Source organism: Chrysochloris asiatica, unplaced genomic scaffold (assembly GCF_000296735.1).
Source record: "Chrysochloris asiatica unplaced genomic scaffold, ChrAsi1.0 scaffold00330, whole genome shotgun sequence".
Lineage (NCBI taxonomy): Eukaryota > Metazoa > Chordata > Mammalia > Afrosoricida > Chrysochloridae > Chrysochloris > Chrysochloris asiatica.
The window spans coordinates 2289167-2306832 of record NW_006408848.1 but is presented as its reverse complement, the minus strand read 5'-3'; the positions used below and the strand labels follow the sequence as shown (position 1 = coordinate 2306832).

At 36.7% G+C, this 17666-nt stretch overlaps 1 protein-coding gene across 2 annotated transcripts in view; it reads right to left on the bottom strand.

The window, feature by feature from the left end:
* Positions 1-2395: 2395 nt before the first annotated feature.
* DCP2 (decapping mRNA 2) overlaps positions 2396-17666 on the bottom strand; it is an 87018-nt gene continuing 71747 nt past the window's right edge. The window contains exons 8-11 of one of the 2 annotated variants that reach the window (XM_006875515.1): positions 12774-12909; positions 8778-8888; positions 4723-4774; positions 2396-2996 (exon numbers count right to left, since the gene is read on the bottom strand). In XM_006875515.1, coding sequence (XP_006875577.1) covers positions 2830-2996; positions 4723-4774; positions 8778-8888; positions 12774-12909 — 466 coding nt within the window. In that variant the 3' untranslated portion in view covers positions 2396-2829. The remainder of the gene's footprint in view (positions 2997-4722; positions 4775-8777; positions 8889-12773; positions 12910-17666) is intronic. The other variant, XM_006875516.1, reaches the window with a different exon arrangement.

The window sequence follows — 17666 nt, the reverse complement described above, 5'->3', positions numbered from 1 at the left end:
AACACAGGAAACTTACCTTGATATATTAAACAAAAAGTCCAAGTTAATTTTCAAAAACCTTTAATCAAATGTCACCCATTTTAAAAGAGTTCTATTAGGTTGTCAGATCTCTCCAGATGTTAATTTCTCAGGAGAACATCAATGTTTGAAATCCTAAAACAGTTCATTTGCTAGTTATTTAACATACACTTATGAGAAGCATGTAAACTGTACCCCCTATATATTTGGATTACAATAATTAAAAAAAAAAATTCATAGAGGTTACACAAAAAGCACCTACAAAATTTAAAAAAAAGATTCACAGTGCACTGCACCTTGGAACATATAAGGTTGAAGCATAATGTTTAAAAAGTGAATTCAAAGACCAATTTTACCCTCAGACAAAACATAATGAAGTCAACACTACTTACTACTCTTTTCATCTAGCTTGTTAAAATGCAGCACACAGTAGAAGTAAATTATTGCATATTCATCATACTCCTTTATCACTTGATTTCCTCAAACCATGCTAAAACTTCTCAAAGGAGAAATTACGTTTCTGTGCTAAGCATGGCCTTTCTCAAGGTAATCTGAACACTGAGAAATTAATACACAGGTTCAAGGGAATAAGTACAACAGATGTACATAAAATAGGTACATCCAACGTATACATATTCTGCATAGTTAATTCACATCACATACATAAGCTTGAACTCACATCTTTTTAACTTTTATCTCAAACTGTCAAGAGAGCTAAAAGTCTAAAATTATCATAATCCCATCCCAACAATATCCTTATATTTGTTCCACAGTGCATTAAATGAAGCAGCACAGCAGCAATGACACTTGACCATAGTTAAACTACCAGTAATTGAAACGAGATAATTTGTTGGTTCTTAAAGAGGCTCAATACCATTAAAGGCCATACTTCTGGTAACTAATCTCTTTTGCTGTAGTATTGAGAACTAAAGAATCAACTCTAGGCACCAGAAAGACTGACCAAAGACTCAACTAAGAAAGAAAGCACACGCACACATACACAAATTAGATGGTTTCCAGGTATAAAAACAAGTGAGAATGATTTACCTGCCAGGCAAAGTAACATTTTGACAGATATCTGGAATGCTGGGACCAACTATAAATATGGCTCAAGGAGACCCACGCAAAGCAGCTGTATTTCTGGAAATAATAAGAGCTTTCAAACACAACCATATAATGCATTTAAAAAGTCACAGAAGGATTCATAAATTTGTCACATTACAAGATGCAGGATTGTAGATAGCATAATCCTAAATGCACTGCTAAAATTGTGAATTCTCCTGCTTAGCACCAAGAAGGTGACACTTTCATTAATAAATAGAATTTCTCCTTAAAAACTAAGCCACTCCAAAGCTAAAGAAAGCTAACGCAAACTAACACCAAGTGAAAGTCTTACAATAGCGGCTTCCATTAAACGTCCCACTGGGTTGAACAGAGGCCCTTTTAAATAGGTTACATATGCAGAATAAAGATTTCTACAGTAACATTTACAAGCAGAGATATATTTTGTGGATACCACACATAAAAGATTTTTAAAAGCCACATTACAGATGCACCTGCACATATGTTCGCACACCTCCCCACAAAGAAATCGCTCTGATGAGGTCAGATGCACCCAAAATACTAATGACCCTTTAAAGCTCTGATGATTGTCCTCAATTATAAGTGAAATCTTTCTTAGGATGTGCATTACCACCCTTATTTGGAATTAAGAATCCTGAAAGGACAAGATGCATTCGCAGGAGTGAGTCACGTGTGTTACTTTCATGTACTGATCCTTCCCCTATTGAAATATTTTGTATGTGGTTTAATAGCATACCCTTTTCTCCTCTCACTCCAGGACTTTCATCATGCCAATAAAAATGTATCATTCTCTGCTACTACTGCAAACTGGAACCTAATACATCATCAGTTTCCACATATCAGCCAGCATTGAGGTGTAATGAAAAATCTAGTAATGTCAGTTTTACATACACATTTACACTATAACAAGAAAATTTCACAACAATAAAATTGTTTAACAATACTAAAAAGGATTGGAGGCAGGATGGTAAAGACATGACCAAAGTAGCAGCAGGGTCCCAGCCTCCATGCCTCTCACCAGCTGTCTCACTGGTTTCCTGACTGCATACAGCACAACTCAGTGATAGTATCACACCCATCTTAACTCAACCCCTCTCCATGTTACAGGCTTTGTCCTTTAATGAGGTGCCAATGAGAGTTCATTTTTAACATGAACATCATATCCCAGATGCTGTTTCTAAATAAAACCCTTTAACAAGACTCTAAGTAAAGGAGGCTTAGAGAGTCTAATTAGTCAGAAGCAGATACACGCACAAAATACCACCTAAGCAGATGACCAGCAATCTTGACTCTGTGATACTTTAGCACAAGTGTTCGTTTAATAATTGTGTATTTTAAGGTTTTTTGTTTGAAGAATGTCAATGTAAGTAAACTACTATTGCAATCACTATAATGGATGGCTACTTCAAGATGACTCAAACACTTTTCTTAACCACAATGCAAAATAAAGTCCACAATCACACAGAAAGAATGTCCTCAAAAAAGCAACTGAAATTAGCCTAAATACTGAACAGGTACATCTGCATAAAAGTTTATAACTGCATTTACAGTGCAAACTCGTGTTTCTTGCCACGTTCTCCTCTGCACACAGAGCATTCTCTTCTCTTCAGACACATCACTGCCTCCCTGCATTTCCTTAAAAACCTGAGAAAGGTAAGGCTTGAAGAGACACACACTCAAATGCAACAGGCCTCTGATCTTGATACTTCCATAACACATTTGCTGTTATCAAAGATCCAAGATTTTCATTATGGCATTATGATCAAACTTGAAACTCAAAAATGTTCTGGATGAAAATGGAAATTTGCAATGTCCATTACATGCCACAGACTGTCCCTCGGCATGGTCTAGCAAGTGGTCTTCACCAGAGCAAGGTAAGTCATACACAGCGGCATCTGTTTAAAAAACAAAATTGGCTCATTAATTTAGAAAAAGTATCAAATACTGCCCTCCATCTTCTCTTATAAAGAAACTCACATAGATTATAAGTTTATCTTCCCATACTCTGAACATAACCTAAATAGAACCACCAAGATAACTTCCTTTTTCTAAACCAGGTGATGTATTATTACTTCTATATTAACTTTCAAAATCTTAATCTCAGCCTTTAAGACCCCTAACACTTGATTTCAGAAGAAGCATGAGTTTGTTTTCCTCCTATACTTGTATTTTGTGCCAACATAATGGGAACTTCTTAACAAGTCTAAAATGTAAGCACTGTACAAATTGCTATTAAAAGAACTGTAAAGATTACAATTCTGAAGTAATAAAGTTGGAGCTTACCAAGTCTTCAGGGAGTATATCAAACTGAAGAAAAATCCATTATTTTCAAAATATAATATATCCCAATTCTACTTTATCCAGGCTTTTTTCCCCCTCCTTTTTAAATAGAACAAGGACCTGACCAGGAAAGGAGGTTTCAAATGGACAAGAAAAGGCTGAGGAAGAAAGGGTGAAATGGGGAATTCCAGGACCAAAGTCCTTTCATACATCTTTCACAAGACTGAGAAGTCAAAGATTTACATATATTCACATTATGTCCAACTAAGTTGGATATACTATGTTATACTCTGCCTTCTTTAATGTTTCAGAATCTATAGAGATTTAAAAGATGTTGTGAAATAATTAATTTCTAAAGGTAGGTTCATTAGATTCGACTATTAGCCAATCATTTCTCCACCATGCAAGGTGGTCAAAATGTCTGCTTAAGATGACATCTACTCCTATAACTTTTCTACATGAAACTCTAATGATAGTTCCTAGTTCTTCGTATTTATTCTTAACTTTCCACAAAAGAGTCAAAGAATCTTTTAAATTTTATGTTAAAATAGTTTTTAACCTTAAATCATAGTAAAGATTTCAATAAAAGGAATTTAATCATTTAACTTCTCATTTCTTATATATATATGAAAGCCTTAAATTTAGATGGTATTTATGTATCTACTTCAAGGGAATTTTCCAAACAAAGTCACAGGCCTATTTTTGATGAGTAAGAGAAGCTGCCAAGTGTCATCTTTAATAAAATCTATTCTTAGCACCACCTCAAAAAGTTGGCCAACATTACCTCCAAAACAAGAGAAAAATGTTTCCTCCTCTGATGTTAATTTTTCCCCTACAAATATGCAATGAAATAGCTTCAGCTTTGTAATATTTAGATGTTTTTATTTTAACCCTTAAGCAATTATTATTTATAATACCCATACATAGCACCAAGGCTTGATAGTCACAAAAGAAACAGCACATTAGAAGGGAAAATAATTTCATTTGATATTTCAAATGATCAAATAATTCAATTATCTTTATTTTAGCCAATTGCATATTAAGAGAATTTGATCATATATATCGACTCTCTGTAAACTACATGCTCTGGTCGTGTAGTGGTTACGAATCGGGCTGCAAACTGCAAGGTCAGCAGTTTGAAACTACCAGCTGTTCACAGGAGAAAGATGAGGCTTTCTGCTCCCATAAAGATTTACAGCCTCGGAAACACTGTAAGGGTCGCTATGAGTCAGAACCAACTCCACGGCACATAACAACAACAACATTAGAGAATTAAAGTTAGGCCAAAACCAAACTAAATCTCAAAAGAAGAGATTTTTAAATGACAGAAAATTGACTTGCCTGTTTCAAAATTATCCTGCAGTTTTCGTGGATGAAGTCTTTTTTCACATTTCTATTGAAAACCAAAAACATAGCACATTATTTTCAGTTATTTTACAAATCAATAGAGTATCAAATTTCCCAGGAAAAACTGAAGCAGCATTATAACCATCATCCCGATTTTCTCCTGGGTAACTTTCCTTGTATTTTTATTTACAAATTCCTAAACTTTGATGGGGGGGTGGAGTGGGGTGGGTGGTGTTTCATTACATTTCTATTGTAGAAAAACTAGCATTAAATCTCTCAACCCAGAGATAATTATTATTACCATTCTGGTATGTATCATTCCCAACTTTTTTTTCTTTGAACTTTTAAGTGGCTGAAACACTACTATAGGGAAATCAACTTTTAAAATATAAAAAATATATATTGAACATATTTCTTTTTCAATAAACATAAATTTATATCTTTTTTTTAAGCGCTGCTTTTTTATGTTTCATTGTAACTTATGTGATAGTTTACATGGGAGAACATTAGCTTTACATTCATCCTATCATATATTGTTTCATTGCCATGGTTACAATCCCCTCCGTGCATCATCAACCAACCAAAGGGTACACCCTGCAAGCCTTCTGCCCAGGACAGTCAGCACACAGCCCCCTCTCCCTCTCCGGGTCTATAGTCCCCAGCTGCTGCATCTCTGCCTCCATCTCTGGTGTCACTGCTTCTCTGAGTATGGTCCACTCTCTGTTCTTCTCCCTTGGTGGTCCCAAGGACCTCCACTCCTAGACTGCAAAGTTAATCACTCCCTTCCTTGCTACAAAATGTCTTCTTTTACATTTCCAACCCTCACAATGAGTCCTAATAACAATTATTCACTATTGCATCACAAGAGACCGATCTAGGTTCCCTCTTAAAAGCTGGTAAGCCAGTCACTTCTTGCCTTTGTCTCTCCCCGCCCTGCCCCCCATTTTGGGTAGCCAGTGTCCAAGTTGCCCATCCCTGTCTACTCTGTGTATGGAGGAGGTGGGAATGATCCTTGCTGTAAAGATGTGTTGTTCCCTCTTTTGAGCTACTACATCCATAGGTGTAGGTCAATTTCATCAACTTGTATAAGATAAGTCTTTTTGTCCTCTTCTTTCTTCTAGTTGAGCTCTGAACATCCAGTCACTGAAGCCAGGTCAAGTGGATATTATCTGAAAGTGTGGGTGTTCTTATGCATATGCCTTCTCTTCTTACCAACTGGATGCTTCACTCTCCACTCTAGTCCTTTGTGGCTATGTCATTGACTCTGGGCCCAAAAGTTCCCAGGTCTTGCCACACTGCTGGCCAACCAGGTCTCCACCCAGGTCCACAGGAGTCTATTGAACGTTGTAGGGCTTAGCTTGCAGCTTCATTGCTGTTTTTCTCTTACTTCCTCTTATCGGTGATGAACGTGGTCACCAATCAGAGCATGTATTCATTCCCCTTGAGTCTTAGTCTTAGAAGAAGGTTTGCCCTGAGGGGACCCGACCACTTGCCTTGAAGTCTCCTGGGCGAGCAACTTGCTTGTTCTTGTCATCAGTCGGTCTGTCTATATTGTTTTGTATTTTTCCTGTAGGTCTTTCTTTCAAGAAGTATCTTCTGTTCCTCTAGCCGCTCCAGGCTGATCTGTTTGTCCTTTCCAGTGGAAATTTCCCACCTCAGAAGATTCTGGATGCTGTTCAGGATTCCACTTATGCTCTTATGTAATGCAGAGGCTCCGCAGGAAGCCTCCTTCATTGAAGCATGTTGTAGTCCTCTTTTAGGTATTCCAATCCGTTATAGGCAGGAGACAGACTTACAAACTTTCTATGGCGATATTTATGGCTATTCCTTTCTCTTCCCCTCAAGTGTTTATTTTATAATAGTATGTCTGGGAAACCAAGATTCAAAAGACAGCCAAGCATCTTAACATTATTTCCCGCCTTTTCCCCATTCCAACCATGTCTCAATTCCTGTATCCCAGAACCCAGTTGTTCCAGGGTTGTGCATACATCATTATTTACCTCTGACCTACTTCAGCTTCACATTCATCCTATCGTATTTCATTTCATTGCAATGATTATAATCCCCTCCATGCATCATCAAATAACCGAAGGATACACCCCATACACCTGCCCCCTAGCTGTCAGCAAACAGCTCCTCTCCCTCCTTGAGTTCCATGTCCCCAGCCACTCCATCTGTCCATGTCATCATCTTTGTCTCCATGCCTGGCTTCACTGCCTCTCTGGGTAGGGTCATGCTCTCTGCTCTTCTCACTTGATGGTCCCATATATCATCTTTTTTAAACTATCTGGTAATATATTACATAGATTTCCTCTTCCAGGGAAACAAGGCAGGCACTTTTTCATGCTTTTGATACACACAATCAAACTACTCTCTAAAGAAGTGCCATTTAGCAAATTTTAAGTATTTCCAACATACTCAGCAATACTGAGGTATCAATTTTTCCAGTTTTGCCTATCTAACGGGAGAAAGTGGTATCCTATTTTAATTTGCATTCTTTGATTACACACATATGATTTTATCATTTTTCATGTTTATTAGTCATTTTTATTTCTTCCCTTATGAACTGCTTGTTCATTAACTGTATTAAAAACTGATTCAAGCTTTCCAGGTTGAATTTGAAAGTCGTTTATGAAGTTCTCCTCAAAAGCCACAGAAGTTTGGTTGATGCTGTGATAAAGGCATTGGGACTGCTAACCACAAAGTGATGGTGCAAATCAACTAGTCATTACACAGAAGAAAAATGAAGCTGTCTGTGCCCATCGAGATTTATATAAGGTTGCTGTTGAGTCAGAATCCACTTGACAGCAGTAGGTCTGACTCTTTGTTAAATTTCCTTATTTATTTAGGAAAAGTTAACATTTTTACAATATGGAGTATCTTCCTGTCTTTTTGTAGAAATAAACGTTGCATTTCATTGTTGTTGTTGTTGTCAGGTGCCATCGAGTCGGAACCGACTCATAGCGACCCCATGCACAGCAGAACGAAACAATGTCAGATCCTGGGCCAACCCGCACTATCGCTGCCACACTTGACGCCATCAATGATGCCACCTGGCTGATCCATGCATTTCATTAGAAGCCTTTAATCCATCTATTAAGGTTGTCACCCTTGTTCTTATCAAGTAAGTTAATACTAAACTGATCTTTAATGTGTATGAAATGGTGAGATCATTAAACCCTAAGTTAAAAGTAAACCACTCTGAGAATTCAAATATTTTTGATAAAAATTTGAAATTACTATTGTTACCCAATGAGTCTGAATACATGATGCTACAACAAGAAAATCCAACAAATATCAAGAATTAAAATATGGTAAGTGGGGACAGACCATCTGTACTGAATTCTTTCTGAAACACAATAAAAGTAAATGGAATAATGGGATAAAATGCCTAAAAACTGTTCATCTTTTTATTGCTGTTGTTAAGTGCTGTCGAGACAGTTCTGATCCATAGCAACCCTGTATAGGGTTTCCTAGGAGTGAATGGTGAGCTTGAACCACCGACCTTGCAGTTCAAATGGCTTTGGAGTCTGGCATATTAACCCACAGTGCCATACCATGCTTAGAATACTAGATAGGAGTGTTACAGTTTTTAGTTTCTATTTTCTAACTCTATAAACTTGAAAAAAAAAGAAATACACCATGACATTCCCTCAAATATTTCCCTTCATTAAAATAATTAGACTTATTATTAAATCTTCATTAAGACTACTTAGAAAATAAAACATTAGCCAAGGAATTACTCTAGCAGTGCTTATTACATATTCTTGTCAAAATATGAAAATAAAAGTAAATATCCACATAAAAAGCAGAGGTTAGATATATAATTGAACCACTGTTAAACTTAAAAACTCAACTTGTTAAAACTTATATTTAAAAGTGGTCAAGGAAAGATTTTTAGTACATGAAGAAAGTAGTACACAATTTAGTACTATAAAATCTTATTAAAGCAGAGTAAAGTAAATACCATTACTATGTCACGACAAAGCTGTTGTTCCAGTCTAAAAACGTCTGAACTGTTTTCTTAGCATGGGAGTCTTGAATCTTACCATCAAGGGATTCTGCTGCTTCGCTGACTGACTGTGCACCCCATTTGCTCTTTTCTTCTGATTAGGGGAGTCTTGATACTGTTTCCTGCCATTTCCCCTCGTATTTTGATTCTGTTTTTGAAATAAAATGAAAACATATGTGGTAACAGGACAAAAGAACCATACCTCTATGAATATGTGTAGCCAGTTAAATCAGAGTTCAGCAAAATCTCCATAGAATATTGAGGGGGGAATCCACATCATATCAATATATTTTCTTATAAAAGATTGTTATGGATTGAATTGTGTCTCACCAAAATATGCATCAACTTGACTAGACCATGATCCTTGGTATTACGTAATAAACCTGCATTCTGTGATCTAATTATCATATGTGATGTAAATCCTAATCTCTATGATCTTACTAAGGCAGGATTAATGGATGCTATGTTAATAAGGCAGAATGCAATCGACAGAACTAGGTTGTATTTTGAGTCAGTCACTTTGGAGATATAAAAGAGACTGAAGTAGTGAACAAAGATCAAACACAGTTACTACCACCAAAAAAAGAGCTGGGAGCAGAGACCATCCTTTGGACCCAGGGTCCACGTGCTGGGAAATGCTAGACCCAGGGGAAGACTGATTACAGAGCCAGCAAAGAAAGTCTTTCCCTAGAGCTGGCTCCCTAAATTGGACTTCTAGTGTACTAAACAAAGATCAGACTACTGTCTTCAATACGGATTACACTTCAATATAAAGTAAACAAAAATCCTCACAACTGGACCAATAAGCAACATCACAGTAAACAAGAGAAAAGACTGAAGTTGTCAAGGATTTCATTCAACTTGGAATTATAATCAACACTTATTGAAGCAGAAAGTCAGGAAATCAAACGTGTATTGCACTGGGCAAATCTGCAGTAAAAGATTCTTTAAGTGGTAAAAAGCAAAACTGTCACTTCGAAGACTAAGGTGCTCCTGACAAGTCATGGTATTTCAATCGCCTCCTATGTACATGAGCGCTGGTCAATGAATAAAGAAGACTAAAGAAGAACTGATGCACTGGCATAGAATACTGAATGTAGTAATGGACTGTCAGAAGAATGAACAAATCTATGTTAAAAGAAGTACAAAATGTTCCTTAGAAACAAGAATAGGGAGACTTCATCTCATGTACTTTAGACATGTTACCAAGAGCAGAGAAGGACATCTTGCTTGGTAGAGACTCAGTGACACAGTGGTAGCAACAATGGGCTCAAACATGCAGAACTGCAGAGTGTTTTGTTCTGTTCTAAGTAAGGTCACTGAAGTCACAACAGCTTCAAGGATATCTAATAGCAGCTCCTAAGATGTGATAAATACATTTCTGATTGTCAAAGCCATCCAATTGTGGTATTTCTGTAATAGTAGTACTAGATAACTAAGGCAAAGATAATGCCTCACCACAAAGCACAATTTCTCTAAAAGAATAAATTGCAAATACAATGTCCCCTAGGAAGCTTCCATCTCTCTTGCCTTGCTGTATTAATGCTTATAGATTTTGTTTATAATATATAAATGAAACAAATGAATGAGTTGTTTTTTTTAAAAAAAGTATGAAGGGAAAAACAAGTTTGAACACTTTACTTGTATGTGAAAGGAACCTCTCTGTGAAGGGAATGCTGAGACATAGTAAGTAACCACATTACTTAGAGCAGAAAACAGTGAGTCTAAAATCAGCTTTTAGATTATGAGTCAACAAATAAGTACTACTAAATAATGTTTTTTATACAAAATTATAATAAAGATTAATGTTTCAAATTTAAACCGTTATTCTTAAATTTAGAACTAAAACTAATGTTAAATCTGAAAACTGCAAGTAGTTTCATAGTAAAATAAGTCTACATTTTGACATTATACTGCTTTAAAAACTAGTTAACTTTACAATTAAAAAGGAAAAAAAATCTAAGCTTAACTAAAAACATGTAAAGTTTCTAATGTTATTTAACCCTTAAAGATCTTGAAAAGACAGCTATATAAGAGGGCTGGCTAAAAAGTATAAGTAAAATAATATTTTTATTATTATTTTAAAATATAAAAAGTTGTTGAGTTTTATATTCCACCTACCAACAGAAAAAGAAAAAAAAAGACCACTTTAAAATAGCTAACCTAAAATAAGAAATGGAAACAGAGCTTTCAGAAACTCATGTTACAACATACTTTTAATTCAAGCCAAATACCAAAGTTTCTGAAATAGTGTTATACTTTATTTCACAAGAAAAATGCACTTCCCTTATGAAACCTTTAAAAAAATAAAAATTCACCTATTAAAAACCAAACCTACTGAACTTGAGATAATTCTGATTCCCAGTGATCCTATAGACTAGAGTAGACATGGCCCATACACCTTCCTAGACTGAAAGCAGACTGTCACATCTTTCTACTGCACAGTGACTAGGACATTATTAACCGCCATGTCAGTAAACATGTCACTTAATGAATTTTTACACATAAGGTATCACCAGCACCCCAAAATATCTATTAGGTATAGTTCTAAGAGTGGATTTGCTAAATCTCTACACATACCTTTATTTATTTTGGGGTGGGCATGGATTTAATTGCTTTACTTGGTTTATCAGTGGCTCTTAATCATATGCTACCTCTTGAAATGGTTGGACATCGACCACTTCTTTTTGGTACAGTGATTGGGTACATCCCCTAAATCTTCTTTATTTTAAGTTTTTATTGTGAGTTGAGAGATAGTTTACATGGTAGAACATCAATTTTACATTCATCCTATTGTATTTCATTTCATTACAATCCCCTCCATCATGCATCATCACCATTCAACAGTACCTGCCTCTATTCCCTCTGGTTTTTTTTTTTTTTGGATGTACACCAAAACACTCAGAAATATACAATCATCCAACCAAAGGGCACACTATGCAAGTCTGCCCCCTGGCTGCCAGCACACAGCCTTCCATGAGTCTAGAGTCCTCAGCTGCTCCTTGTCTCCATGTCATCATCTCTGTCTCCATCCCTGGAACTGCTGCTTTTCTGGATAGCATACCTTTGTTCTTGAATATAAACACACTATGAATAACTGTCTCAAGAAACTCTACCAATTTATATTTCCAACAAAATATATGGCAGTTCAAGTTGCTCTATATACTTAAATAAAACTTGGTATGAGCTGTCTTTTTTATTTAAAGTATTTTATAGGGTATTATGTGTTATATATTGGGCTGTCGATCATAAGGTGAGCAAGTCAAACTCGCTAGTTCTTCTGCCACATACAAATCAAACTATCTGCTCCTGGAAACATTTACAGTCTCAGAAACCAAAAACAACACTTCTACTCTGTCCTAGAGGGTCACTATTAGTCTACATCAACTCGATGGCAATAGGTATTGAATGCATAGTCTTCCTTTTAACTTTTTTTCAAAAGTATACTTTCTTTTCTCAATAAAAACCAACAGATCTTAATTGGACCAGTATTTAACTTATGATTTTTATATTGTTGTTTTTACAGAGATTTTCCACTGTTGTTGTTGTTAAGTGCCGTCGAGTCAGTTCTGACCCATAGCGACCCTGTATAGGGTTTTCAAGGAGCAGCTGGTGAACTTGAAGCACCGACCTTGCAGTTCAAACAGTTTTGCAGTATGGCACATTAACCCACAGCACCACACCAGGACTTCCACACGGGTCCCCACCTCACCCCGACGACCAACGGACCGGCGAGATGTGACATGGCACCCTGGCTGAGGGGGTGGCAGAGTCTGGGGGAGATGGATTTTCTACTAGCACCATATAAAGCAAAATCAGATGTTAATTCCTATTATTTGTTATATTTTATATGAAAACTGTAACAGTTAAGGAATCTCAGTTAAAATCCACAAGTCAAAAACACAGGAGTCTTTGATCAATAACTTAGAACTCTATAAACTATTAATTTGCTCAGAGAGTAAAAATAAGGGAATTTCTTAATTCATCTGCCAAATGATCTCAAGATCTAAAATTTTTAATGCATATTACTCACCTTTGCTTTTAAGAAGTCAGACATATCAGTATGATTATTATATGGCTTTTGTTGAAGTGGCTGCCTGTGCTTTACCCACTGGTCACCAGGAGAACCTTCAGGAAACAACTGCTGGCTGTGGCGGAATTTGGTTCGACTGCACCAAGATGATATAAGACATAAAAATCAGATCAAGGAAAATTTCATTAGAAGTTCTTCTAACACCTTGATAATTTATCTTACATACTATTTTACCTTCTTCTTTATTGTCTTCCCTCTCCATTGGAATGTTAAGTTTCACGAGGAAAAAGGATTCTTATTTCTTTGTCTACTGCATTACCAGAGTACTGCTGTGGCGCTGCAGGATAAGGTCTGGATCACAGGTCAGTTTGAATCTCAAGGTCAGAGGTTCAAACTCACCATCCTCTCCTCAGAAACCCTATACAGGGTCACTATGAGTTGGAACCAACTCAGTGGCACTTAACAACAACAACAAGTGCTTTACCATTCACATCTATAATGAGCCTGCTGGTATTGTGTGCCATTGGGTTCTGATTCATGGCCACCCTGTATCAAGTTTCTGAGAGCTACTGCAGTGTTTGAGCTGCTAACCTGCAGTTAGCAGTCCAGTGTTTATTCGACAGCACCACAAGTCAGTTGCCCTCAAGTCAATTCTGACTTATAGTGACCTTAAGCACAACAGTACAAAGCATTGAAAGTCTTACAATCAATAAAATTTCATTGAATTAATATTTTTAAAATTTTTACTGGCTTTTTCTAAATTATCCATGCCACCTCCTCATTATAAAATATTACACTCTTCAAATATTAAGGAAAAAAATTATTTTTAATTTGGTAGTTGTTGGTTGTATGCCATAGAGTCAGCTCCGACTAATAGTGATTCTGTATACGCTTTTGAGGCTGTAAATCTTTACGGGACAAGAAAGTCTCATCTTTCACCTGTGGAAGGACTGGTAGACTCAACTATTGACCTTGCAGCTATACCAGCCCATCTCATAACCCAGTATGAAACAAATAAATGTAGGTGAATCTTCATTCTTAATGGAATAAAACTCATATTCTTATTAGAATGCTTAAAGTATGGCATGAACTTCACAGGTCAGTTACAGACCCCATTCATACTGAAAGAAGATCTGAGAAATTCTAAAGCAAAAAAAAATTAAGAATCCCAAGACAACAGGATACCACTCAGCTGTCAATTGGTCAGACCGCGGTGGCTTACAAGTTGCTGTGATACTGAAAGCTATGCCACTGGTACTTTAAATACCAGTAGGGTCACCAATGGCAGGCATGATTCAGCAGAACTTCCAAACTAAGACTGACTAGGAAGGAGAGGCAGACTACTTCTGAATGTTTACCCACTGAAAACCTTATGAATAGCAGTGGAACCGTTATCAGATAAAGTGACAAAACATAAAAACGTTGAGACTGGCACCAGAATACTGTCAGATACAGTGCTGTGGATGAGTCTCTCAGATTGGAAAGTACTCAAAATACATGTGGGAAGAGCTGCCTCCTCAAAATAGAGTTGACAATAGCACGGATAGAGAAAAGCTTTGGAGTCCTTCATTTACTGATGGGGAAAAACTCAAAATGGGGAGAAACAGCTAGAAACATTTATTCATACCCTAAAAGTGGATTGGCACATTGAAATGTACAATGTATGAATCTTAGAAAATTTGAAGTTGTCAAAAATGAAATGGAACACACAAAGATATATATCCTAGGTATTAGTTAGCTGAAATGGACTACTATTGGCCATTTTGAATCTAAAAATCATATGGTTTACTATGCCATGAAGGATCAATTGAATAGAAATGGCATGACATTCATCATCAAAATTAACGTTTCCAAGATCTAGAAGTACAATGCCACTACTATTCAAATTTATGCAGCAATCACTAAAGCCAGTGATGATGAAACTGAAGAATCCTATCAACTTCTTTAGTCTGAAATTGATCAAATATGCAATCAAGATGTATTCATAAATACTGGTCAATGGAATTGAAAGGCTGGAAACAAAGAGGTAGGAGAAGTAGTTAGAAAATATGGCTTGGTCATAGAAATGATGTTGGAGATTGCATAATGGAATTTTCCAAGACCAATGACTTTACTGCAAATACCATTTTAAAAAAACATAAAAGGCAACTAAATAAATCTATCTCAAGAGATGGAATACACAGGAATCAAACTGTCTACATCTGTCAGACGAGATAAACAAGGCCATGGGCAAACTGTAGAACAGACCATAAACTGATTATATGCAAGTTCAGCCTGATGCTGAAAAAATTTAAAGCAAGTACAAGAGAGCCAAAATACGACCCTGAACATATCCCACCTAAACTGAGAATCCCAAGATGAGATTTGATGCATTAGGCACTAATGTCTGAATACCAGGAGACCTGAGGGAACATCATACATGAAGAAAGCAAAAGGTTATTCAAAAGAGAAAAAAAAGAAAAGACCAAATTGGATATCAGAAGAGATTCTGAAATTTGCTTTCCAGTGTAGAGATGCTATCCCGAATCAAAGAATGAGGAAGTCAAAGAGCTAAAAAGAAAATTTCAAATGGTAGCTCAAGAAAACAAAATACTATAGCAACATGTGAAAAGACCGGAAGTTAGATAAACAAAAGGAAAGAACATGCTCAGCATTTCTCATGCTGGAAGAACAGAAGAATAAATTCAAGCCTCAACTTGCAATATTGAAGGATCGTATGGGCAAAATACTAAATGATTCAGAAAGCATAAAAAAAGATGGAAGGAATACACAGAGTCACAGTACCAAAAAGAAATGGTCAGTGCTCAACCATTTCAATAAGGAACATATGATCAAGAGTAAATGGTACTTGAAAAAAAAAAAAAAAAAATGGTACTGAATGAAGAAGTCCAAGGTGCACTGAAAGCACAAACAAGGGTCTGGGAATTGATGAAATACAAGTTGAAATCTTTCAATAAACTGATGCAGCATTGGAGGCACTCACTTACTTATGACAAGAAATTTGAAAGACCGTTTACCTGGCTAACTGACTGGAAGTGATCCATATTTGTACCCACTCCAAAGAGCAATGACCTAATGGAATGTGGAAATCATTGGACAATATCATCAATATTGCATGCATCCAAAATTTTGCTAAATATAATTTAAAAACAGCTTCAACAGTACATTAACAGGAAACTGTGAGGTTCAAGTCAGATTCTGAAGATGACATGGAACAAGGGATATAATTGCTAATGTCAGATGGATCTTGACTGAAGCAAAAGAATACCACAAAGATGTTTACTTATGCTTCACTGACTACTCAAATGCTTTCAATAGGTGTGAATCATGACAAGCAACAGACAACATTATGGAGTATTAGTACTCTGGAACACTTAACTGTAAATACAGTTTACTCCTATTATTAAGTTTTAAAGCTTCATGATAAAACACATGCAAACTAGAGAAAATGTATAAATTAACTCTCTGCAAACATTGTTATAGGGAATGTTCTAGCATGCTTACTACAAAAATATACTCAATAATTTTGATTTGAATACATTTAAGTTCCAATCAAGAAAATGTTATTTAGAATCCCAGCAAGATGGCAGACTAGGTAGACACACTACACAGACCCTCTACAATAAAGACATGAGACACAAAATGAAACACAGATGAACATTCTGGCACCCTGAACTTCAGAAAAATGGCTAGAGAAGTGGATGGAATGCTTGCTCTGAGGAGAGGCCATGCAGAGATGGTGAGACAGGGAGACTGACTTTTGAATGGCTGGCCAGACTCAGCTTGACCACCCTTGTGAGCAGTTTTGGCTGCGGAGTGAGGCCTGCCAAAGCAGATCAGTGTGGGTCATGGATAAGGTGCAATGTATTCTTTTCCCCTACACTCCACTAGTGATCTAAAGTACGGCCAGCTCCCACACTCACCCACCCATGCACAGAGCTTGCTCTCTGAGAGTTTGGAACCATATGGTTGCGAGCCACTCCAGTGTGTGTGTGTGGGGGGGGGGGGCACTATGGTATGCCACTTTGGTGTCTGGATTCAGGTGGATACAAAATCCACAAAGCCACCAGTCCAGGATTAAACCAGTCACACTAGCCCCAGCTTCCCTGTGGTACTAACAGACTTTGAAACAGCTCCATCGAGAAGCCTCACAAACTACTCCTGGACTGAGTGCCTTGAACATAGATAATGCCAAGGCCCAGTAGGAACTCCCATCTAGGGCCAGGAACTCTGCTGTCATGTCCCTCTTACAACTACCTCATGAGCTCCCTGAATGCAGGAGACCTCCAAAGCTTTGTCCCCTTCGGGTCCAACAATTTTATGACAGCTCCACAATGCCCCAAAGAAAACAGATGATTTTAGCTCACACAAACAAACGAGAAAGTAGCTCAGACAAACGACCAAGATGCAGAGCCAGAAGACATTTCTGAGTAAGAAAAGGTAATGGAACTAACTGAAAAATAATTCAAAAGAATGATACTTAGGTACCTTCAAAGGTTTGACAGAAAGATCAAGAAATGCAAGCAGAACACAATAAAAATTTAGAAGACTTCAGGAAAACATTATAAGAACAAACAAAATAAATACATATTTTGTAACAATATAAAACCTGTATTGTCCAGGATATTAATACTAAGATCTCAAAAACAGATAACACATTGAAAGGGAAAAGGAGTAAATGCAGTTCAAACTGACCTTGCAGTACAGCGCTACACCAGGGCTCCAGATACATTAGTTTTTAAAGTAAAACAAACCTACAAGACTCAAAATACGGAACCAGAAATATCAATGTATAATGAAGTCAACTACAAAGCAAATAAGAAGGAATAGTGTAGACACAGAACTTCCAAAATGGCAAGGAAGTCAAGCAGATTTCAAGATAAAACAGACTGC